The sequence below is a fragment of the Budorcas taxicolor genome, chromosome 14 (genome assembly GCF_023091745.1).
Source record: "Budorcas taxicolor isolate Tak-1 chromosome 14, Takin1.1, whole genome shotgun sequence".
In the NCBI taxonomy this organism is placed as follows: Eukaryota; Metazoa; Chordata; class Mammalia; order Artiodactyla; family Bovidae; genus Budorcas; species Budorcas taxicolor.
In genome coordinates this window covers 38,107,734-38,129,878 of record NC_068923.1, presented here as the reverse complement: position 1 = coordinate 38,129,878, position 22,145 = coordinate 38,107,734, and the positions used below count along the sequence as shown (strand labels likewise).

At 41.7% G+C, this 22,145-nt stretch overlaps 1 protein-coding gene across 2 annotated transcripts in view; it reads right to left on the bottom strand.

Moving 5' to 3' along the window:
* SDCBP (syndecan binding protein) overlaps window positions 1-21,402 on the bottom strand; it is a 32,387-nt gene extending 10,985 nt beyond the window's left edge. For both annotated transcript variants that reach the window (XM_052651535.1, XM_052651536.1), the window contains exons 1-2: window positions 21,333-21,402; window positions 5,428-5,493 (exon numbers count right to left, since the gene is read on the bottom strand). In XM_052651535.1, coding sequence (XP_052507495.1) covers window positions 5,428-5,478 — 51 coding nt within the window. In that variant the 5' untranslated portion in view covers window positions 5,479-5,493; window positions 21,333-21,402. The remainder of the gene's footprint in view (window positions 1-5,427; window positions 5,494-21,332) is intronic.
* Window positions 21,403-22,145: the final 743 nt, after the last annotated feature.

Sequence of the window (22,145 nt, the reverse complement as noted above, 5' to 3'; positions counted from 1 at the left end):
TCCATAACTGACTACTGGAAAAACCATAGCTTTGACTAGACGGACTTTTGCTGGCAAAGTAATTTCTCTGCTTTTTAATATGCTATATAGGTTGGTCATAGGTTTTTTTCCCAGGAGCAAGTGTCTTTTAATTTCAAGGCTAGAGTCACCATCTGCAGTGATTTTGGATCCCCTCAAAATAAAGTCTGTCACAGTTTCCATTGTTTCCCCATCTATTTGCCATGAAGTGATGGGACCAGATGCCATGATCTTAATTTTCTGAATGTTGACTTTAAGCCAACTTTCACACTCTCCTCTTTCACTTTCATCAAGAGGCTCTTTAGTTTTTCTTCACTTTCTGCCATAAGGGTGGTGTCATCTGCATATCTGAGGTTATTGGTATTTCTCCCAGCAATCTTGATTCCAGCTTGTCCTTCATCCAGTCCAGTATTTCTCATGATGTACTCTGCATAGAAGTTCAATAAGCAGGGTGACAATATACAGTTTTGCTGTACTCCTTTCTCAATTTGGAACCAGTCTGTTATTCCATGTCCAGTTCTAACTGTTGCTTCTTGACTTGCATAGAGATTTCTCAGGAGGCAGGTCAGGTGGTCTGTTATTCTTATCTCTTTAAGAATTTTCCAGTTTGTTGTGATTCACACAGTCAAAGGCTTTGGCATAGTCAATAAAGCAGGAAGAGACATTTTTCTGGAATTCTGTTGCTTATTCGATGATCCAACAGGTGTTGGAAATTTGATCCCTGGTTCCTCTGTCTTTTCTAAATCCAGCTTGAACATCTGGAAGTTCACGATTCACATACTGTGGAAGCCTGGCTTGGAGAATTTTGAACATTACGTTGCTAGCATTAGTGCAACTGTGTGGTAGTTTGAGTATTCTTTGGCATGGCCTTTCTTGGGGATTGGAATGAAAACTGACCTTTTCCAGTCCTGTGGCCACTGCAGTTTTCCAAATTTGCTGGCTTATTGAGGGCAGCACTTTCACAGCATCATCTTTTAGGATTTGAAATAGCTCACCTGGAATTCCATCATCTCTACTAGCTTTGTTCATAACGATGCTTCCTAAGGCTCACTTGACTTCGCATTGCAGGATATCTGGCTCTAAGTGAGTGATCACACCATCCTGGTTATCTGGGTCATGGGGATCTTTTTTATGTAGTTCTTCTGTGTATCCTTGCCACCTTTTCTTAATATTTTCTGTTTCTGTTAGGTCCATACCATTTCTGTCATTTATTGTACCCATCTTTGCATGAAATGTTCCCTTGGTAACTCAAATTTTCTTGAAGAGGTCGCTAGTCTTTCCCATTCTATTGTTTTCCTCTATTTCTTTGCACTGATCACTGAGGAAGGCTTTCTTATCTCTCAGTGCTATTCTTTGGAACTCTGCGTTCCAATGGGTGTATCATTCCTTTGCTTCTGTGCCTTTAGCTTCATTTCTTTTCTCAGCTATTTGTAAGGTCTCCTCAGACAACCATCTTGCCTTTCTGCACTTTTTCCCTTGGGGATGCTCTTGATCACCGCCTCCTATACAATGTCACGAACCTCCGTTCATAGTTCTTCAGGCACTCTATCAGACCTAATCCCTTGAATCTGTTTGTCGCTTCCACTGTATAAACATAAGGGATTTGATTTAGGTGATACCTGAATGGTCTCATGGTTTTCCCTACTTTCTTCAATTTAAGTCTGAATGTGGCAATAAACAGTTCATGATCTGAGCCACAGTCAGCTCCCAGTCTTGTTTCTGCTGACTGTAATAGAGCTTCTCCATCTTTGGCTGCAAAGAATATAATCAATCTGATTTCAGTTGACCATCTGGTGATGCCCATGTGTAGAGCCTTCTCCTGCGTTGTTGGAAGAGGGTATTACGTTATACTAAGTACAAGAATATTACAAAGTATGCAAAATGCATACTTAATCACTGACATAACAATCATGGTAAAGTAATGTAATTTATGTGTTAAAACTTGCCAAAACTTTCAAAACATATATACTTAATACTAGTCAGGGGCAGGTATGCCAGGAGCTCCCCTCAGGGCTGCCTTCACAGCCCATGTAGTATGGAGTGTTCCTTTTTCCCTTACAGATACATCTGAGCTCCTCAAGCAGACATATGTCTCTGTTGGCAGTTAAGCTGTAAGATCCAGATGTAAGATTTTTTACTTAATCAAAAATATACTGATTAAGTGATAGGAGTTTATACCTATATTCTTTATCATCAAGCTCTGAAACTGATGCTAAGAGCAGTCCCAAAGATGCCTGGAGAGATGGAAGATTAATTAAATAAGGAAGTCCACATAAGCACTGCAAGTACATCACTCATTTGGACTCCAAATGTTCTGATATGACTGTTATTGAGTCATTCTTTATTACTGTTTCATAATGTCACAATCTAAATTCAAATAAAATGCTGCACGCAAATCTTTATCATTTTAAATATATCCACAAACTCAAAATAAGCTGAATTTTGAAAATTCTCTCACCAACTATCAACTAAAAGGACAGTGGATTGCTTCCCGGATAAACTCTGAGGGAAAAAAAAAAAAAATGCTGTCCCTCACTAAAAAGAAAGGAGCTATCAAAGCCACGAAAAGACATGGAGGAGCCTAAAATGCACGTTACTAAGAGAGTGAGGCAATCTGAAAAGGCAAATTATGGTATGAGTCCACCCCTGAGATTCTAGAGGAGGAGGGAGGCCTGGACAGAGCGTGAGGACTGTGAGGGAGTGAGAGTGCTCTGCGTGACACCGAATGGTGGCTCCCCATCACCACACACTCGTCCAAGCCCACAGAGCGAACACAAGTGCAGCTGTGGACGGACACGGGGCAGCAGCAGCGTGTCCACGCAGCTCAGTGACTGTCCCAGGTGTACCGCTCTGGCGAAGATGCTGCTGGTGTCGGGCGAGAGGTGTGTGGTGTGCAGGTCAGGTGGGGGAGGGCGCACAGGGAAGGGCCACTGCGATGGAAACTGCCCTGCATCACTTCTGCTGTGAACCTAAAACCACTCTGAAAAACAGGATTTACTAACTTTAAAAAATGTATCCTTGTAATACCGGTCTATTATTTCTGTTCTTTCATTCATTGCTCTTGTTCTTATCCAAGGAATACTCAAGTAAGCTCTCTGAACACAAAGTTACATATTTAATTACTATATAATTTGTAGTAAAAATAAAAGAAAGATGGTACAACAAAGGCTTAAGGACTATAAGCCATTTAAATGCAGCAAAATATTCCACACCCACTTGAAATCTCAAACTAGTTAAAAAAAAGGCGGGGGGGGGGGGGGGGCATGTTGTTTCTACCATTACAGAAAGCATGAGAAGACACCATACTCGTGGAGCCAGCAGAGTCAGTCTCTGCTCACTGTGTCGGGACGCTGACGACTGTTTCTCTGTCTACTATGCACAGGTGTGGCTCCTGTCTGAAACTCACGGTGGACAGAGAGGCGCAGGGGCTGCACGATGCTCAGAGCCACAGCCTAACGGTTCCTGTGAAGCAGTTTACACAATATGAGCTGCCAAGTCACTGCTGCGGTGTGAAAGGTGAGATTAGAAAATGACTACCTTTACAGAGGCGCCTCAAAAACAAACACCCAAGTAACACTACCACAGAAAATGAACAAAAAATAAAACAGAAGCAGTCCAAGATGTTAGTGGCTAGGCTGGGAATCTTCTTAAATCCAGTGAGAATTTAAAATCCGTGTTCCCCCCTCCTTACTCTCTGTCACATCTCCAGGCAGCTAGCTTTGTGCTCAGAACATAAAAGGCTTTGAAATGGAAATATCCATACAACTAGTTGCTCCTTGAAGAGCTCAGCCTGCGGTGGACTGCAGCCTTCTTCATTTTCTGATCCAACATTTGCCAATATCAACTCTTTCCTTCTTTTTATGCTGCTTTCAAGATGAAAAAACCTCTGTCTACGGTGGTTTAGGTTCAATTTCATAAAAACTAACAAAAAAGGCCAAAAAGGAAATGAGTCATTCTCTCAGACCCATCTGCAGATCCTATCACTTAGTGCTCTGATGTCATAGTAATGGCTTGGCTGTTATACTTCAAGGTAAATATTTCAAATAAAAGCTTTTTAAAAAAAGAAAGTATACTTGTTCAGATGACCTCTGTGGAAATAAAAACCACATGAGAAAAATAATGACACAATAGCAAAGAAAAAACAGATTTGAGATGACTGAATAAACCACTTAAAACTGTCAGGCATCAAAGCCTAGGCAACTGAACAGATTGCAGAGATTTTACAAACCACCCATGAACAGCCACAGAGAAAGGAGGAGAAATACTCGCTCATGATCTCCCCCACATTCAGCCAATCACTGCCAGGAGGCTAACAACTTCAGCCACACATTTGCCACTATTTTTGCTGACTTTTTCTCTACCCTTGAACATTTTGTCTAAAAAACACTTGTATTCTTGTGTTCTTCTCACAAGTTTGTAATAAACATTTTATGCTAATTAATTAGGAAGTCAATCTCATGTAGAGTAAACTGAGGCCAAGACCTCTAACAAAATGATCTTTAGGGTAAGAAGCTTTGAAGTACTTTAGCAACTTGTAACAGAAAAGAATTTCATCACATTTATCATATCTAAAAGATTCCTGGAATAAAGTGTAACAGGGAGTTTATCTTGTCAAGTTAGAAAAACAAATAACAGCTGAAGAAGTTCAGAAATAAAAACAGTTTATAAAAGACCAAGTTGAAAGTAAACTGGAAACAGGATGGTTCACTAAACACTACAATTATCTCCAGTTAAAACCAATAACAAAAATTTACAAAACAGCAAGACTTGATCCCACTCCCAAACATTCTTAAGCAGAAGCAACTATCTTCAAAGCTAATACTCAAAGGAGTACAAAAATGCCTGACTTAATCAAAGTGTTAGAATCACTTGTCTTACACAGCCACTTGGAGCAGGACTCTGTTGCTGTAGCAGAGACTGTCTGCTGCTTATGTTTAAAAGAAGACACACTGCTCAGCTTTCACTGAGCTCTTCTTACACTCCTCCTCCTCCTAAAGCAGTTTGCGCCCCCCTGTTTCAATAATGTTTAACTTTGGAAAAGACAATTACTTCAAAGACTGGTCATCCCTGAAAACCCAACAGCACACAGGAATTTTAAGACAATGAACATCTAAGAATTTGGAGTATATATTACCAACTTTAAAATGTACTTAAATTAAAACCAGTCATGAAACCAAGTTATTTCCGAAGCGTGTTAAAGTCCCATTTCAAAGAAAAAATATCTCGCGCCCATTAATTCACAGTGAAATGAAGAAATCTCTAGTTTTCTAACGTTCTAGTTAGAAAAACTGAGTTTATACAGTGTAAAGTTGAACAAATACATCTGCTATTTAAGTTTCTCGCTTCACTTCACCTACAAGCAGAATGTATGGCAGAGGAGATGGAAGGAAAAAAGTGTTTAAAACATACCTTAATCACCTTGTCTACCTTCAGGTCTTCAAGAGATGGGTACAGAGACATTTTTGCAGGATTTTTCTAAAGAAAAAAAACAACAACAACAAATGTCTATGATTAAGTTCATTGAAATTTAAAGAGTACATGGAGCCAGCAGCATACACATAAACGTGTGTAAGTCGTTTACCACAAGATTTAAATTGCAAAACAATACGACCATCTAGCTATACTAAAAATTGCTGACTGATGGTTGCCAACTACCTTTCTCTCGAGCTACATTCATTACAAATGTTAAACTTCCCTGAATAAAAAATCCCTTCATTTCTATAGTTTAGAAAATCAAAGAACAATTATGTGGCTCATCTAGTTTACACAAACAAGGGCTTAGCAACTGAGCGAGAATTATATCCTTCTAACAAAAATCTGCAACAGCTGATACATGTTATCTATGTACAAAACCTCATTATTACAAAAAATATATATATACACACACATTATGTAAGTATATATATAAAATAATACACACCATAGGAGATGTGAATGAAATAGACGAGGAATAAAAGGGAAAGGAATTTTTATAAACATATTGTTCAGTGACTTTTAGTGACCGTGAATTGCTTTTTGTAGTGATTTAAAACAAAAGTCTCAAAGTATTACAGGCATATATACTCCAAAACTTTGTTTAAGTATTTTGAAATGAATACGTCCTTGAAGCCCAACAAAACAGAACATATTCTAAATTGGTATAGGGGCTGATACTCTTAACTGCCTCCCAATGAAAACCCACCCACAATTGGCTGCTCTGTGAAGAGGGAGACAGGCCCTTTAAATGCTGCTCTTCTCCAGCTGGGAAGATGCTAAGCTTTGTCAACGGGGAAGCTGGAGGTACAGTGAGGAGAAAGGGTGCTTTCTCCCAGCTTCCAGTGTCCTCCTCCAGCCAGGCCACTGCAGGGAGCAGCAGCGACAGTCCCCAGCACTGCTTAGCAGGCTCCCAGTACAGGGGCACCAACAGCACTCCCCATGCCCTTCCCCATTCACTTCTGGGATCCACTCAGTCGATGATGTTTTGGGTGACTGTTCACTTTCTAACTTATGAATATTGCTGCTAATAATGCTAATAAGCATTTACACCCCAGTTTTTATATAAACACATAATGTTCAACTGTCTTCATACACAGCTAAGAGTAGAACTGCTAGGTTATATGGTGACTCTGTATTTAACTTTTTGAGGAACTGGTTTCTGAAGTGACTGCACTATTTTACATTCCCACCAACACGTGTTAGGGTTCCAATTTTCCCTTAACTTGGCCAATACAATACCGTTGTCCCTCAGTTTCTGCAGGGCACTGGTTCTAAGAGTCTCCCCTGCATACACGAAACTCTTTGGATGCTCAAGTCCCTTTATATAAAAAGGCTCATACACACTTGCTATTGTCGTTCTTTCCAATTACAGCCATCTGGGTGGATGTGCAGCAGCACTTCATTGTAGATTTGATTCCTAATTCCTTAACTAATAACTAAGGATACTGAGCATCTTTCATGAACCTAGATGGCCAATCTGTATATCTTCTCTGAAGAAACATCTATTTAAATCCTTTGCCTATGTATTCCTTTTTCTTGCCTAGCCGCCCTGGAATAGAACCTCTAATAAAACGCTGAAGAGAAGTAGCATGATACAGTTTTGAAGAGGAGAATAGGGCCTCGGTTTGTGAATAAAATGCAAATTCTTAAAAAAGCACAATCAAATATGTCTTAACTCTATTAATCCAGGAAAACAAAACAGTTATCTTTTTTGTCTCCAAAGATCAGTTCTCTAGAAGTTTTCTTAATCACATTTTATTGACACTTTCAACCATTGTATCAACATCATAAACAAAATCATTCTAAATTTACTGAAACTAATGTTAACTAGCAATCCAGGCGTTAGTTCTATTCTTGATTCTGCCACTGGTCACCTACAAGATCCCATTTTTTTTTTCCCCCATGAAAAATGAACTGGATGAATGGTTTAAAACTCAAGAGTAGTTTTCTAACATTTTTTTCCCCATAGAAGCTTTTCTTCAAATATTAACTGACGTTTGAACAGCTCGGAGGTCACTCATTACTCCCCCTCCCATCAACACACACAGTCAAGCCTAGAAAAGATACAGCATCTTTAAAAAAAGCAGCAAGTATCACCCCAACTTACACTCTTTAAGTAGTCAGTTTAAGTAAGCTGACCTTAAATCTCACTATTCTGATAAAATACAAAGGATTCCTCAATCATTTTACCTGAAACGATTTTTGTGGTCTCATCTCATCCAATTTCATTCCAAGCATTAAAATGTTCCAGTCCCACACTCCACTTCCCACCCTGGTCACGTGCTTCTGTGCCTCGGTATCTTTGTAAAAGCTTTGTCTTCTCCCTGGAATGTCCTTCCAGGGCTTTTCCATCACAGTCTTAGTCAAGAGCCTCTTCTGTGAGGTCACCTTTGATGACCTAAGTCTGACATTTCTCTCAGTTCAGCAGTTACCCTCTGCCTTTCAGTATAGCTATTTTTATGTTTAACTCTGGCTACTTGAGATCAAGGACCACATTTGTCTAACACAATGCCTTCTTCTGACAAAAAACAAATGTTTATTAAATATTTTAGACAATATCATCAAAATAAGGGAGAGCAAAATAACTGTCTTATAAGTATACTCCTTCATTGGGGTTTTTTTTTTTTTGCTATGCAGCTTATAGGATCTCAGTTCCCCAACCAGGGACTGCACCTGGGCCACGGCCATGAATATCCAGGATCCCAACCACCAGGCCAGCAGGGAATTCCCAACAAGTCCACTATTTTGAACAATACTATTAACAGCTTTCCATGAGAACAATAAATTCTTGCATTATTTCTCTGAATCACTTGTATGGTGTATTTAAACCTTTGACCTAATGCGAAGTGTGAAAAACACTCAGACCTCTGTGAAGAACCACAAAGCTACTGTATATCCTTTCAATTATGGTTGGAATTTCAGAATGACCACTAATGAGATTTAAGAGGATTCTGAAAATACCTGCATTACATCAGTGTCAAAATTCTCACTTCACTCTCACTTAGGACTCTATCAGATAAACACTACACTGTACCAAGTGAAGAAAGGAGTCTGGGTCCAGGCCTTCCCTTCAGCTGCCTGGGGAACCAGGAGGAGGGGAGCTAAGCTCTCACTGCTCCAGGCATCAGCAGGCACATTCCTCTGCATCTATTCCAGCCATCACAACATTCCTCGCTGTGACAACATGGCTTCACTAGTCTAACTCCTGGAAGAACTGGTGCTCCTCACTGACCCCAGCCCAGATCTGGCCCACCCTGTGCTTTCTGCAGCCGCTTTGAATCTCTCCGTGCTGTGTTCAAGGCCTCTGTACCCCTGTGCATCCCACTGTCATAGTTCGTCGTGTCCAACTCTTTGCGACCCCATGGACTACAGCACCCCAGGCTTCCCTGTAATTCACCATCTCCCAGAGCTTGCTCAAACTCATGTCCATTGAATCGGTGATGCCATCCAACCATCTCATCTTCTGTCGTCCTCTTCTCCTGCCTTCAATCTTTCCCAGCATCAAGGTCTTTTCCAATGAGCTGGCTCTTCACATCAGGTGGCCAAAGTACTGGAGCTTCAGCATCAGCCCTTCCAATGAATACTGAGTGTTGATTTCCTTTAGGATTGACTGGTTTGATCTTCTTGCTGTCCAAGGGACTCTCAAGACAGTCTTCTAAAGCACTGGCCCCCAACTTGGATTCTAAGACTGGTTCCAAATAGGAAAAGGAGTACATCAAGGCTGTATATTGTCACCCTGCTTATTTAACTTATATGCAGAGTACATCATGAGAAACGCTGGACTGGAAGAAACACAAGCTGGAATCAAGATTGCCGGAAGAAATATCAATAACTTCAGATATGCAGATGACACCACCTTTATGGCAGAAAGTGAAGAGGAACTAAAAAGCCTCTTGATGAGAGTGAATAAGTTGGCTTACAGCTCAACATTCAAAAAATGAAGATCATGGCATCCAGTCCCATCACTTCATGGCAAATAGAAGGGAAACAGTGGAAACTGTCAGACTTTATTTTGGGGGGTTCCAAAATCACTGCAGATGGTGACTGCAGCCATGAAATTAAAAGACGCTTACTCCTTGGAAGGAAAGCTATGACCAACCTAGATAGCATATTCAAAAGCAGAGACATTACTTTGCCAACAAAGGTCCATCTAGTCAAGGCTATGGTTTTTCCAGTAGTCATGGATGGATGTGAGAGTTGGACTGTGAAGAAGGCTGAGCGCCAAAGAATTGAAGCTTTTGAACTGTGGTGTTGGAGAAGGCTCTTGAGAGTCCCTTGGAGTGCAAGGAGATCCAACCAGTCCATTCTGAAGGATATCAGTCCTGGGATTTCCTCTGAAGGAATGATGCTAAAGCTGAAACTCCAGTACTTTGGCCACCTCATGCGAAGAGTTGACTCATTGGAAAAGAATTTGATGCTGGGAGGGATTGGGGGCAGGAGGAGAAGGGGAAGACAGAGGATGAGATGGCTGGATGGCATCACTGACTCAATGGATGTGAGTCTGAGTGAACTCTGGGAGTTGGTGATGGACAGGGAGGCCTGGCATGCTGTGATTCATGGGGTCGCAAAGAGTCAGACACAACTGAGCAACTGAACTGAAGAACCTTCTCAATGCTTGGAACAGTCTCAGGGTTTTTCCAGAACATCTAAAGACAAAAAATACTTGACGATTCTGCCTCAGCATCAAGATTTCTGACCTCTACCTCCTCAGGGCAATGTTGCAGTAACTTCCTTTAAATATGCACACAGACCAAACACCTCAAGGACTCAAATACCATAGCGGTTTATCTGTGATCATCTTTCTAGCTGCAATGCTTTGATTCTTGAAGTAGGAAACACGCTGGTAAAGTCATCTATTTGGCATCGCCTAAAATGGCAGTACTCATCATTTTCTGAGTTACTGACTCACTCCTTCCCTCAAATCACCCACTATAACTGGTCTCCCCTTTGACTTCCCATGCAGGCAGCCTGGGTTCAATGCCTGGTCAGGACACTAGATTCCACAAGCAGCAACTAAAACATTCTGAGTGCTGCAACTAAGACCCAGCACAGCCAAATAAATAAAAATAAAATTTTTTAAACTTTGCGATCATTTAAAAGTTAAAACAATACTTGTCTACTTGTTTAGTCTTAAGTTGTTTTTTAAGAAATCTTAGGATGATGAAATTTCAGGATTGCAGAACCATTTATCTTAAAAAAAAAAAAAAAAAAACAGCACAACACATTAGGTGCCCCGGTTTTTGCAGCTGCCACCAGGGACATCCCGAGAGCCAGGCTCTGGTGGCAAGACGTCCGTTCACGGGTCCCACAGGACTGCAAGTGCTCCTATGGATGAGGAGCAGGCAACCGGGCTGGAGAGCGGCTGTCATGATGGATACCCGGAAGGGACGGAACCCACACGACACACTCACCCCAAAGGCAGCTTCAGGTATCCAGGGAGACCCTAACTGAGTGCCCCATCACTGACAAGCCAAGAGTGGGCTGTGTCTATGAGGAGGACAACAGGGCTTTCAGTTGGTCCTGGCTGCACCCAGGTGCAACCGTGTGATGGTCTAACTGTGAAACCCATTTCAAGTTGGTGCTCCATCAGCTGGCCTCCTGAGAAAACAGTTCTTCACAGGCTCTCTCCAGGGCACAGTGTAAAGACAGCAGACTGAACACACCCCAGACTCTCCAGAAGAGATCTGTTACCTGATCTTCATAGCTGTGGCCTGAAGAGCAAGCGGGCTGCTAATTAAATATACACCCAGGGGCTATAATTCTCTCCAAAGACTGGAAGGGCCAGCAGGCCCCATCTCTGCATCTCCTTCTGCCCCATCCGAGGTAGCCAGTGTCTCTGAGAAAGGACCCAGTGCCAAGGCAGTTGTCTGCCACCCACAGGGAACATCCCTGGACAGCCTCGCTCTGGAAGTCAGCAGGGCTTGTCTTCCTCAGCTCAACAGGACTGGAGCAAACAAAGACACAGGTAACGGGCTATCCTGCCAGGCTCAGTGCAGAGGGAACATTTGTATACTTTAAAAGCTACTGCCTGAGGGCCTGGGTCTGGCTTCGCACCAACCTGAATTTAGGTGCTGACTGGGATCCTCCCCTTTGGGCCAGTGACAGACCCTGGCACAGCCTCAGCTACTGAGAGCCAAAGGCAATAAAGTAGGCTGCTTGGAAAATTAAAAGGGTATGAGATACAACAAGTATAAGTGCAGGGCTAAATGAGAAAGCTCATCTCCTCTATGAGACTAGTCATTCAAGATCAGATGGGGTGCCTGTTTTATGTAAACAAAGGGTGTCAAGAAAAATGAAGAAACAAAATAACAGAATCCAAACAAAAGACCAAGATAAAGCCTCACTAAAAAAATTGGGCTTCCCAGATGGCACTACTGGTAAAGAACCTGCCTGCCAATGCAGGAGACGTAAGAAACCCGGGTTTGATCCCTGGGTCAGGAAGATTCCCTGGAGGAGGGAATGGCAACCCACTCCAGTATTCTTGCCTGGAGAATCCCATGGACAGAGGTCACAGAGTCAGACATGACTGAAGGGACTTAGTACACACAAGCGATTTACCCGATACGGTTTTAAGTTACAATAGAGGCTAAGTTCAGGAGAACAATATATGAACAAAGAATTTCAAAAGATACAGAAAATGTAAGCAAGCAGAAATCTTAAAACTAAAAATATGAAAACTGAAAAAATATGACAGAGGGTTCACCAGCAGACTAGAGGAAGCAGAATGCAGGAAGAAACGAACCTGAAGAAGAGAAGAAACAAACCTGTGGACAGGGCAGTGCAGGTCAGAGCAGCAGAAAGAAGAAAGGATGTAAACAGCTGAGAGGACTTACGAGACACCACCATGCCACCAACATTCGCAGCGTAAGGGTTTTGGAAGGAAAAGAGGTAAAAAAATTTGAAGAAATAATGGCTGAAAGTTTTCCTAACTTGAGGAAGGAAACAGACATTCAGATCCAGAAGCTCAGGGAGTTCCAAAAAGAGATGAAGACACCCACACCATGACATGTCATAACTAAAACGTCAAGACGAGGAAAGAATCTTAGAAACTAACAAGAGAACAACTTGTTATGCACAAGAGAAGCCCCTAAAGACTCTAAGCAGTTCATCAGCAGAAACTCCAGGACAGAAGGGACTAACAGCTGAAAGAACACTCCACCCAGAAAAGTCCTTCAGATTTGGAGGTGAGGTAAAGAATTTCCCAGACAAGCAAATAAGGGAGTTTATCACCACTAGACCAGCCTCAAAAGAAATTTTAAAGAGATTTAAGTTGAAACAAAAAGATGCTAATTAGTAACAGGAAAACAAAGTTTAAATCCCAATGGTAAAAGTAAATATAGAAAATTCAGAATAGCTTAAAGTTATAAAGATAGTGGACTAATTACTTATAAAGCTAGAATAACCACTGAAGACACACACACAAAAAACACCTATAACTACACTCATTTGTTAAGGGCAACACAGATAAAAGGATGTAAACTGTGACATCAAAAGCATAAACGGGGGGGGGCGGGGGGGGGGTGGGAGGGAGGGCTGTAAAATGCAGTGAGAAGAATCCCACCTTGCCACTTTTACTCAATACACTACTAGACGTCCTAGCCAGAACAACTAGGCAAGCAACAGTTAGAAAAGACACCCTTCCAAAAGGAAGGGAAGAAGTAAAACTGTTACTATTTATATTATGAATATGAAGAAAACCTAAGATTCACCAAAAAACTATTAGAACTAATAAAATCAGTAAAGCTGCAAGATACAAAATCAATACACAAAACTGTTGCATTTCTATACACTAAAAATACACTATCAGAAAGAGAAATTGAGATAACAATTCCACTTACAATTGCATCAAACAGAAGTATCAATTTAAATAAGGAGCTGAAAGACCTGTACACTGAATCCAATTAAAAACTGGGCAGAGGAGCTGGACAGACATTTTCACAAGGACAGCCAACAGATATATGAAAAGGTGTTCAACACCATCAGGGAAATGCAAATCAAAACCACAAAGAGGTATCACCTCACAGCACAGGAAACAATTGAAATGCTCTATAGAAAAGTAGCCCAAAGTACTACCATAGTAAAAAACCTGCTTAAGGTCCTCAAACATCTTGTCTGCTTTAAGGCGAGTGCAGAGAAAAAGAGCAAGCTGAGCAGTCAGGCAATAAAAGGGAAATTCATTAGAGGAAAAAGAGAGGGTGAATGGCTCTTAAGGAGAACCAGCGTCCTCCCTTTCTGATGGGGTCCTTCTTATACCCCACCAATGAAAAATTCTCTGAAGGGATGGTTGTTAGCCTGTAGTTGAGTCCTGTAGTCACGTAGCTGAAGGTCTGGAATCTGGTGGTCTCACAGCTTTGAGAAGATAGGTGCCAGTGAGAAAACAGACGCCATTTGGGCAATTTGGTCAGTCTCCTGGATCACCGTGATTTTATTCTTTGTTTGCGAGGTAGACATAATGAGCCATCTCATCAATGAGACCCCATGTGAGCCCTATCATCTTCAATTTCTAAGTCCATAAGGATAATCTGGAAATCTTGTTAAGAACAGAGATTGAGTCCTAGACCCAGAAACTGAAACAGAGTCCAGAAATCTGCCCTTTAACCCTCTTGTGCTGCTGCTAAGTCACTTCAGTCATGTCTGACTCTGTGTGACCCCACAGACGGCAGCCCACCAGGCTCCCCCATCCCTAGGATTCTCCAGGCAAGAACACTGGAGTGAGTTGCCATTTCCTTCTCCAATGGATAAAAGTGGAAAGTGAAAGTGAAGTCGCTCAGTCATGTCTGACTCTTTGCGACCCGATGGACCGCAGCCCACCAGGCTCCTCCATCCATGGGATTTTCCAGGCAAGAGTACTGGAGTGGGGTGCCACTGCCTTCTCCGTTAACCCTCTGTATCAAGGTCCAATGAATACAATTTAAAATTAAGATTTTTTTTCTCAGAAGTTCTACTTCAAGACTTTTATTCTTTCTTAGGAATAAGGGAAGGAGAAAGGAATTGGCGCCTACCTATTCAAGTCTACAAGACCACTGGATTCCAGACCTCCAGCTACATGATCACAGGACTCAGCTACAGGCTAAAAATTAACCATCCCTTCAGAGAATTTTTCATTGGCAGGGTGTAAGAAAGACCCCATTAGAAAGGGAGGACACTGGACTTCCTTAAAGGCCAGTCACCCTCTCGTCTTCCCTCTAATAAATTTCCTTCTCTTGCCTGACTGCCCGGTTCACTTTTTCTCCACATGCGCCTTACAACAGCAAGGCAGAGAAATTTTTAAAACTTTATTGCACTGACTATTTTAATTGGTGTTTATAAAAGTATAAGTGAAAATTCTCTGATAATACAGAAACAGACGGTCATCCCCACAAAATTCCACACACAAAAATTCTCTGCAAATATAAATTGTCATCCCCACAAAAAATATTGCTTTTTGACAACGCAGGTACAAAAGTTACCAGACAGTAATGTTAGAACCTATTAGAAATGGATATGAAATCTAAAACCAGTAATGTGTTTTGATAACCAACTGTAGGAAGAACTAAACACACTAATAAGCTGTATTAAAAATGTGACTGAAATCTGGAAGAGTATTTATAAAATGTGTTATCTCTCAACTTTATGGAAGACATCTGATGAGCAATTAGTTGTCCTCAAAGACAATGCCATTTCATCTACATATATCTTTAAATGCTACAAAAATTTAGAATAAGATTTTGGGGTTCTTATGTTCAAGTTGATTCATACAATGAATCATACAATCATACATTCCAGATGATTCCAGATGGTATCAAGGAACACAGTTTGATGCAAAGTCTTCCACAGCTATGTTTCTAAACCTGGCAAATCACCAAATCAGAAGTATTTGAGCACTAGTTAAAAATACAGACACAGATTTTATGAAAGGGCTTAGGAATTTAGGAATTCTTTCAATAAATATCCAGGGAGATTGTTATGATAAGCCATTGAGAAATATGGTCATATGACATCTCTTCTAAATAGAATAACCTTTTTACCCATTTCCCACCCACTGAACAGACAAAAATACAAAGTCTGACAATGCTCTCTGGTAATGAGGCTTTGAGAAACACATATATTACTGGTAAAAGTATAAAGCAGTACAATTTCCATAAAGAGTGAGTTTGCAGTATCTACCAAAACTGTAAATGCAGATACTCTCCAACCCACAAATACCACTTCAGGTTTTAGTCTATAAATATATCTACATACAAAAAGCAACATATGTAGAATTTTATTCACTGAAGCACCAACTGTAATAGCAAAATTCTTGAAACAAAGGAGGAAGTACTAAACAGACAAGATAGTGAAAGAGATCCAAAATATTATCACTAACTGGAAAAAATACAACCCTATTTAGGCCAGTATGTAAAGCACGCTCAAATTTGTGATAAAATAAGGGGGAATAAACAACCAGAAAAGAAAACACAAACTAAACCCAAAGCTAGCAGAACTAAGTAGCAGAGATGAGAACAGAGATAAATGAAATAGAGAACAGAAAAAATAAATTAAAATTACTGAAACCTAAATTTGGTTCTACAAAAAGATCAACAAAATTGACAAACCTTTAGCTAAATGGACTAAGGAAAAAAAAAATATATATGTTAAAATGAACTGTTTCTACAGAAATAAAAGACTATATAAAGAGTGCACTATGAACAAATGGACACTAAAAAACTGAATAACCTAGACGAAATGGACAAATTCTTAGAAACACAAAACCTACTAAGAATCACAAGGAAGCAGAAAATCTGAATAGGCCCAGTAACTAGTGAAGAGACTGAATCAGTAGTCAAGTCTCTCAACAAAGAAAAACCCTGGATCTGATGACGTCTTTGGTGAATTCTACTAAATACATAAAAGAGGACTGGTATAAATCCTCAAAATTTTGCTAACCGTTGAAGAAGGAACACTTTCATTCTATGAGGACAGTATTACCCTGATACCAAAGCCAGACAACTACAAACCAATATGAACACTGATGCAATCCTCAACAAAATACTAACAAACAGAACTTAACAGCATATTAAACGGATTAGACACTTCTTAACAAATAGGATTCATTATCGGGAGAGAAAGTTAGTTCAACATATAAGAACTGTTCAAAGCAATACATCATATCAAGATAATGAAGTGGGAAAAAACCACAATCATCTCATTGATACATAAAAAGCACTTGGCAAAATTCAGCACCTTTTATGATAAAGACACAACAGGCATAGAAGAAAGCAAGGGCCACATAATAAAAGCCATATAATGCAAAACCCTCAGCAAATGTTATACTCAAAGGTGAAAGATTAATTATTTTTCCTCTGGGATCATGAACAAGGCAAGAATGCCCACTTTCAACACTACTCTTCCACACATAGTACTGGAAGTTCTAGCCAGAGCAATTAGGTAAGAAAAAGAAATAAAAGATATCCAGATTAGAAAAGAAGTAAGTGTTAAGTGTTAGTCGCTCAGTCGTGCCCGACTCTTCGTGACTCCATGGACTGCAGCCCACCAGGCTCCTGTGTCCATGAGACTTTCCAGGCAAGGATACTGGAGTGGGTTCCCATTTCCTTCTCTGAAAAAAAGTAAAATTATCTACATTTTCAGATATGACCTTATATGCTTAGAGTTTAGCAAACCTTAACAACTCCATAAAAAAGCCTTAGAACTAATAAATTCACCAATGAAACAGGATAGTCAGGGTACAAAAATCAATTGCAATTCTACACATAAATAGTGAACAATCAGGAAAAAAGAGACAATTCCATTTTCAAGAGCATCAAAAATAATAAACTACTTAGGAATTTATTTAATCAAGGAAGTAAAAAACTTGTACAATGGAAACCACAAAATACTGCTGAAAGAAATTAAAACCAATTGTAGAAATAAAACTGGAGAACTTGCATGTCCTGATTTCAAAACTTACTATAAAGCTATGGTATTCAAAATGGTATAGTATTGGTACAAAGACAAACACAGACCAATGGAAGAGATAGCCTAAAATAAACCCTCATATACATGGTCAAATGATCTCTGACAAGGGTCTAAAGACCATTCAATGGAAAAAAAACAATCTTTACAACAAATGGCACTGGGAAAACTGGAAAGCCACACACAGAAGAATGATGATGGACCCTTATCTAACACCATATAAATATATATGTGTGTGCATACATATAAACTCAAAATGGATCAAAGATCTACACCTAAGACCTAAAACAATAAAACTCTTAGAAGAAAACATGGGACAAAACATTCCTGACATTCAATTTGAAAATGATTTCTTGGACGTGACACCAAAGGAACAGGTCACAAAAGAAAAAACTGACATACTGGACTTCATGAAAACAAAAACTTTTTGTGTCAAAGAATGTTATCAATAGCATAAAAAGGTAACTCATCAAATGGGTAAAAATATTTGTAAATCATATCTGATAAGGGACTAATACCCAGAATATTTAGAGAAGTCCTAAAACAACAAAAACAAAATTGGCAAAGAACACGAATGATCATCCCTCCAAAGAATATAGAGGAAAAGGCAACAATCACAAGAAAGGATGCTCAACATCACTAATCATTCAGCTCAGTTCAATTCAGTCGCTCAGTCGTGTCCAACTCTTTGCAACCCCATGAATCGCAGCACGCCAGGCCTCCCTGTCCATCACCAACTCCCAGAGTTCACTCAGACTCACGTCCACGGAGTCAGTGATGCCATCCAGCCATCTCATCCTCTGTCTTCCCCTTCTCCTCCTGCCCCCAATCCCTCCCAGCATCAGAGTCTTTTCCAATGAGTCAACTCTTCGCATGAGGTGGCCAAAGTACTGGAGTTTCAGCTTTAGCATCATTCCTTCAAAAGAAATCCCAGAGCTGATCTCCTTCAGAATGGACTGGTTGGATCTCCTTGAAGTCCAAGGGACTCTCAAGAGTCTTCTCCAACACCACAGTTCAAAAGCTTCAGTTCTTCGGCGCTCAGCTTTCTTCACAGTCCAACTCTCACATCCATCCATGACTACTGGAAAAACCACAGCCTTGACTAGACGGACCTTAGTCGGCAAAGTAATGTCTCTGCTTTTGAATATGCTGTCTAGGTTGGTCCTAACTTTTCTTCCAAGGAGTAAGCGTCTTTTAATTTCATGGCTGCAATCACCATCTGCAGTGATTTTTGGAGCCCCAAAAATAAAGTCTGACACTGTTTCCATTGTTTCTCCGTCTATTTCCCATGGACTAATCATTACAGAAATGCAAATCAAAACTATGAGATACATCTCACATCCACAAGAGTGACAACTACCCAAAAAAACCAAACAAGTTTTGGTGAGGATGTGGAAAATTTAGAACTCTTAATTTGCTGTTTGTGGGAATGTAAAATGGTGTGTGTTCACATGTGCGTGTTCAGCTGCTTGGTCGTGTCTGACTCTTTGCAACCCATGGACTGTAGCCCACCAGGCTCCTCTGTCCATGGGATTCTCCAGGCCAGAATACTGGAGTGGGTTGCCCTTCCTTACTCCAGGGGATCTTCCGACCCAGGGATGGAACCCAGGTCTCCTGCACTGGCAGGCAGACTCTTTACTACTGCATCCCCTGGGCACAGGTGCTATAAAAACAGTATAGGAGATTCCCCCAAATTAGCTCAACCTTGGAAGCAACCCAAGTGTCCATCAACAGATGAATGGATAGCAAAATGTGGTATAACTGTGTGTATAAATGTATGCCCGCGCACACGTACACAACGGAATTTTACCCTGCCTTAAAATGGAAGGAGAGTCTGCAATATATAACATGAAAGAACTTTGAAAACATTACACTAAGTGAAATAAACCAAATATAAAAAAGAAAAACACCCTGATCCCACTTACATGAGGTTGCTGCACTAGTCAAAATCATAAGAGACACAAAGTACCAAAATGGTTGCCAGGGGCTGGGAGGAGGAGAGAATGGGGCATTACTGTTTAATGAGAACAAGATGAAAAGAGCTGAGGGAATGGACAGTGGTGATGGTTGCATGACAACGTCAGTATATTAAATACCTCTGAACTGTACACTTTAAAATGGTTAAGATGGTAATGTTACATGCACTTGTGATGCCTGCTGTTTAGTCACCAAGTTGTGTCCTTTACCGCAATTAAAAAAAGAGAAGTAACAGAAGGGGAAAAATATATATTTGTAAGGTATAAAATATCCCTATAAAGATACCTAAGAAATGCAAAACAGCTGTTTCCTACAGTAAGAGAATTTGGCTGGCTAGAGGACCTTGAAGGAAGGGAACAGTACACACTACGTACCCTGTTTTTCTTTACTTAAATGTTGAGTCACGTTAATTGATTACTTCCTCAAAGACTAAATAAATACACAAAAAAAAATCTTGGCAGCACTTGGAAACATTAATAATTGTGACTGTATCTATTACTACATATAACAGTTGCAGGGGTGGGAATCTTTTTAGAGACTTTTGGCATTTGCTATCTAAAAGTACCTAAGTCCGGCAAAAACAGGAAAAAATATAGTTGAGTCATGCTCAATTTAGGGAACTGTTTATTGAAAAGTAGGTTCAACCGCCGACTATTAGTAAATGCTTCCTCTTTTAGTCACGATTTTCACATCCTTTCTTAAAATGCCCAAACATAACGAAAAATTAATGCTGCCAAAGTTAAATATGTACTATAACAGGATGACTATTTCCTGAACCTATTAAAAGACATTCCCTTATTTTAATTCTGTAGCACAATCTGATTTATAATGTTTACATACCATTTAAAGAACAAAAGTTTGTAGAATTAAGTTGGTAACACAGCAAATGAAAACACACATTTTTACTGTTTGCCCTCAACCTAAAACAGAAAAAAAGGAACAGACAAACTTAAAACTGACCATTTATATACATTTGAGATACAGCTAACCAGCCTGTGGCTCTTCTTCCCTGTAATTTTCCTTTTTAGCCAGGACTTTTTTCCCTCGAAACACTGGATGTTATGAGTTTGGTAAACCAAACCTACTTCCTAGGAAGTGCACACGATATTTAATATAACAGTAAATGTACATGATATTAAAAATAACAGTAAATGGGTGTGCGGACCACATACACAACACAGACTAGATAAACCTAGATATTTCTTTTTAAAATCGGCATCATACAAGACTCCACGATGAAATAAGCCCGTTTTGGTGAAAGGGGAAACTTTCCGTAGGTGTAAGTTTCCGCCTTCCCGTGATTATAGGGAAATCCTGCAAGGAAAAGCTCGGAAGGCTCTGAAAGGCGAGCCCTCTAGGAACATTTCCTGCCGCGCTCACCCAGCCGGGAGCTCTTCTCCCTTTCCTCCAACTTCTCCACAAACTAGCGCCGCGAGCAGCCTCCCCACCCCCTTCCAGAAAGTCAAGGCTGCGCCTGCCGAACACCTCCCTCCAACTCCGGACGTTCGGACGCGGCCGCCGCCGCCGCCGAGGGCGACTCCGCACACAGGGATCGCGGCACCGGGACCAGAGCCGGAGGGTGCCCCCGCACCGGCCGCGGGCCCACCCAACACGAACAAAAAGAGTCGCGGCGGACGGGGGGCTGCCTGCATCGTCCCCGGCCGGGCCTCAGGCTCCCTCCCCGCCCCTCTCTCCGGACGGGGACCCGGAATCCCGCAAGGCCGCGGGCGGGCAGAGGGGCGCCGTCGCGCAAACTTACGCCCCCGGGCCGGCTGGGCGCCGCGAGGGGCGCGGAGCGGAGCCCACTGAGGAAAGGCCACTGCCGAAATGCCCTCCGCCCAGCGGCCCCGAGTCCCCCAGGTTTCCCGCTCCTCGTCCCCGCGCCCGGGACGCCGCGCGAGCGTCCCCCGGTCCCCCCCAGGGCTGCTCACCGAGACCGCTGAGACCCGCTCTCCGCCGCCGGTCACTGGCTCGGACTTCTGAAACCCAAAGGGGGGAGGGCGGCGCGCTCCCGAGGACCGCCCGCGCCGCGCGTCACCGCGCCGCCCCCGCCTTCCGCCCGCGCAGGCGCGCGGCGCCCGGTCAGGTGACCCGGTCCCTATGGTAACAGGGCGGGGGGCGGCTCTCACCTCCTGCCGCTCTAGCCCACCTGCTCTTCTCTCCCCACAGCTCCTGCCCTTCGGCCTTGTGCCACCCGCCTAGTGTTGTTCACCTTCGCACATGCTCACTTGGTTCCCATCACCTCCAACACAGAGTCCTGAGAACCTGTCGTTCGGCGATTTCCTGGTCAGCCTTAGACTTCCACCACACTCACAGGCTGTTAAACATACCTCCCACTAACCTTTCTGGACTCCTGCCTTCTTGGCGCTACATTTCTCTTTGGTTTTTATTACTCTTTGTCTATCTGATCGAAGTTTGCTGGTTGTTGAAGGTTCTGTGTCGTAGGGCACACAAGTAATACCTGTATCCTAATCAAAAACTGAAAAACTATTAGGAACTGTCCTAAGAACATAAGGTATGCTGCTGCTGCCAAGTCGCGTCAGTCATGTCCGACTCTGTGCGACCCCATAGACGGCAGCCCACCAGGCTCCGCCGTCCCTGGGATTCTCCAGGCAAGAACACTGGAGTGAGTTGCCATTTCCTTCTCCAATGCATGAAAGTGAAAGGTGAAAGTGAAGTCGCTCAGTCGTGTCCGACTCTTAGCGGCCCCATGGACTGTAACCTACCAGGCTCCTCCGTCCATG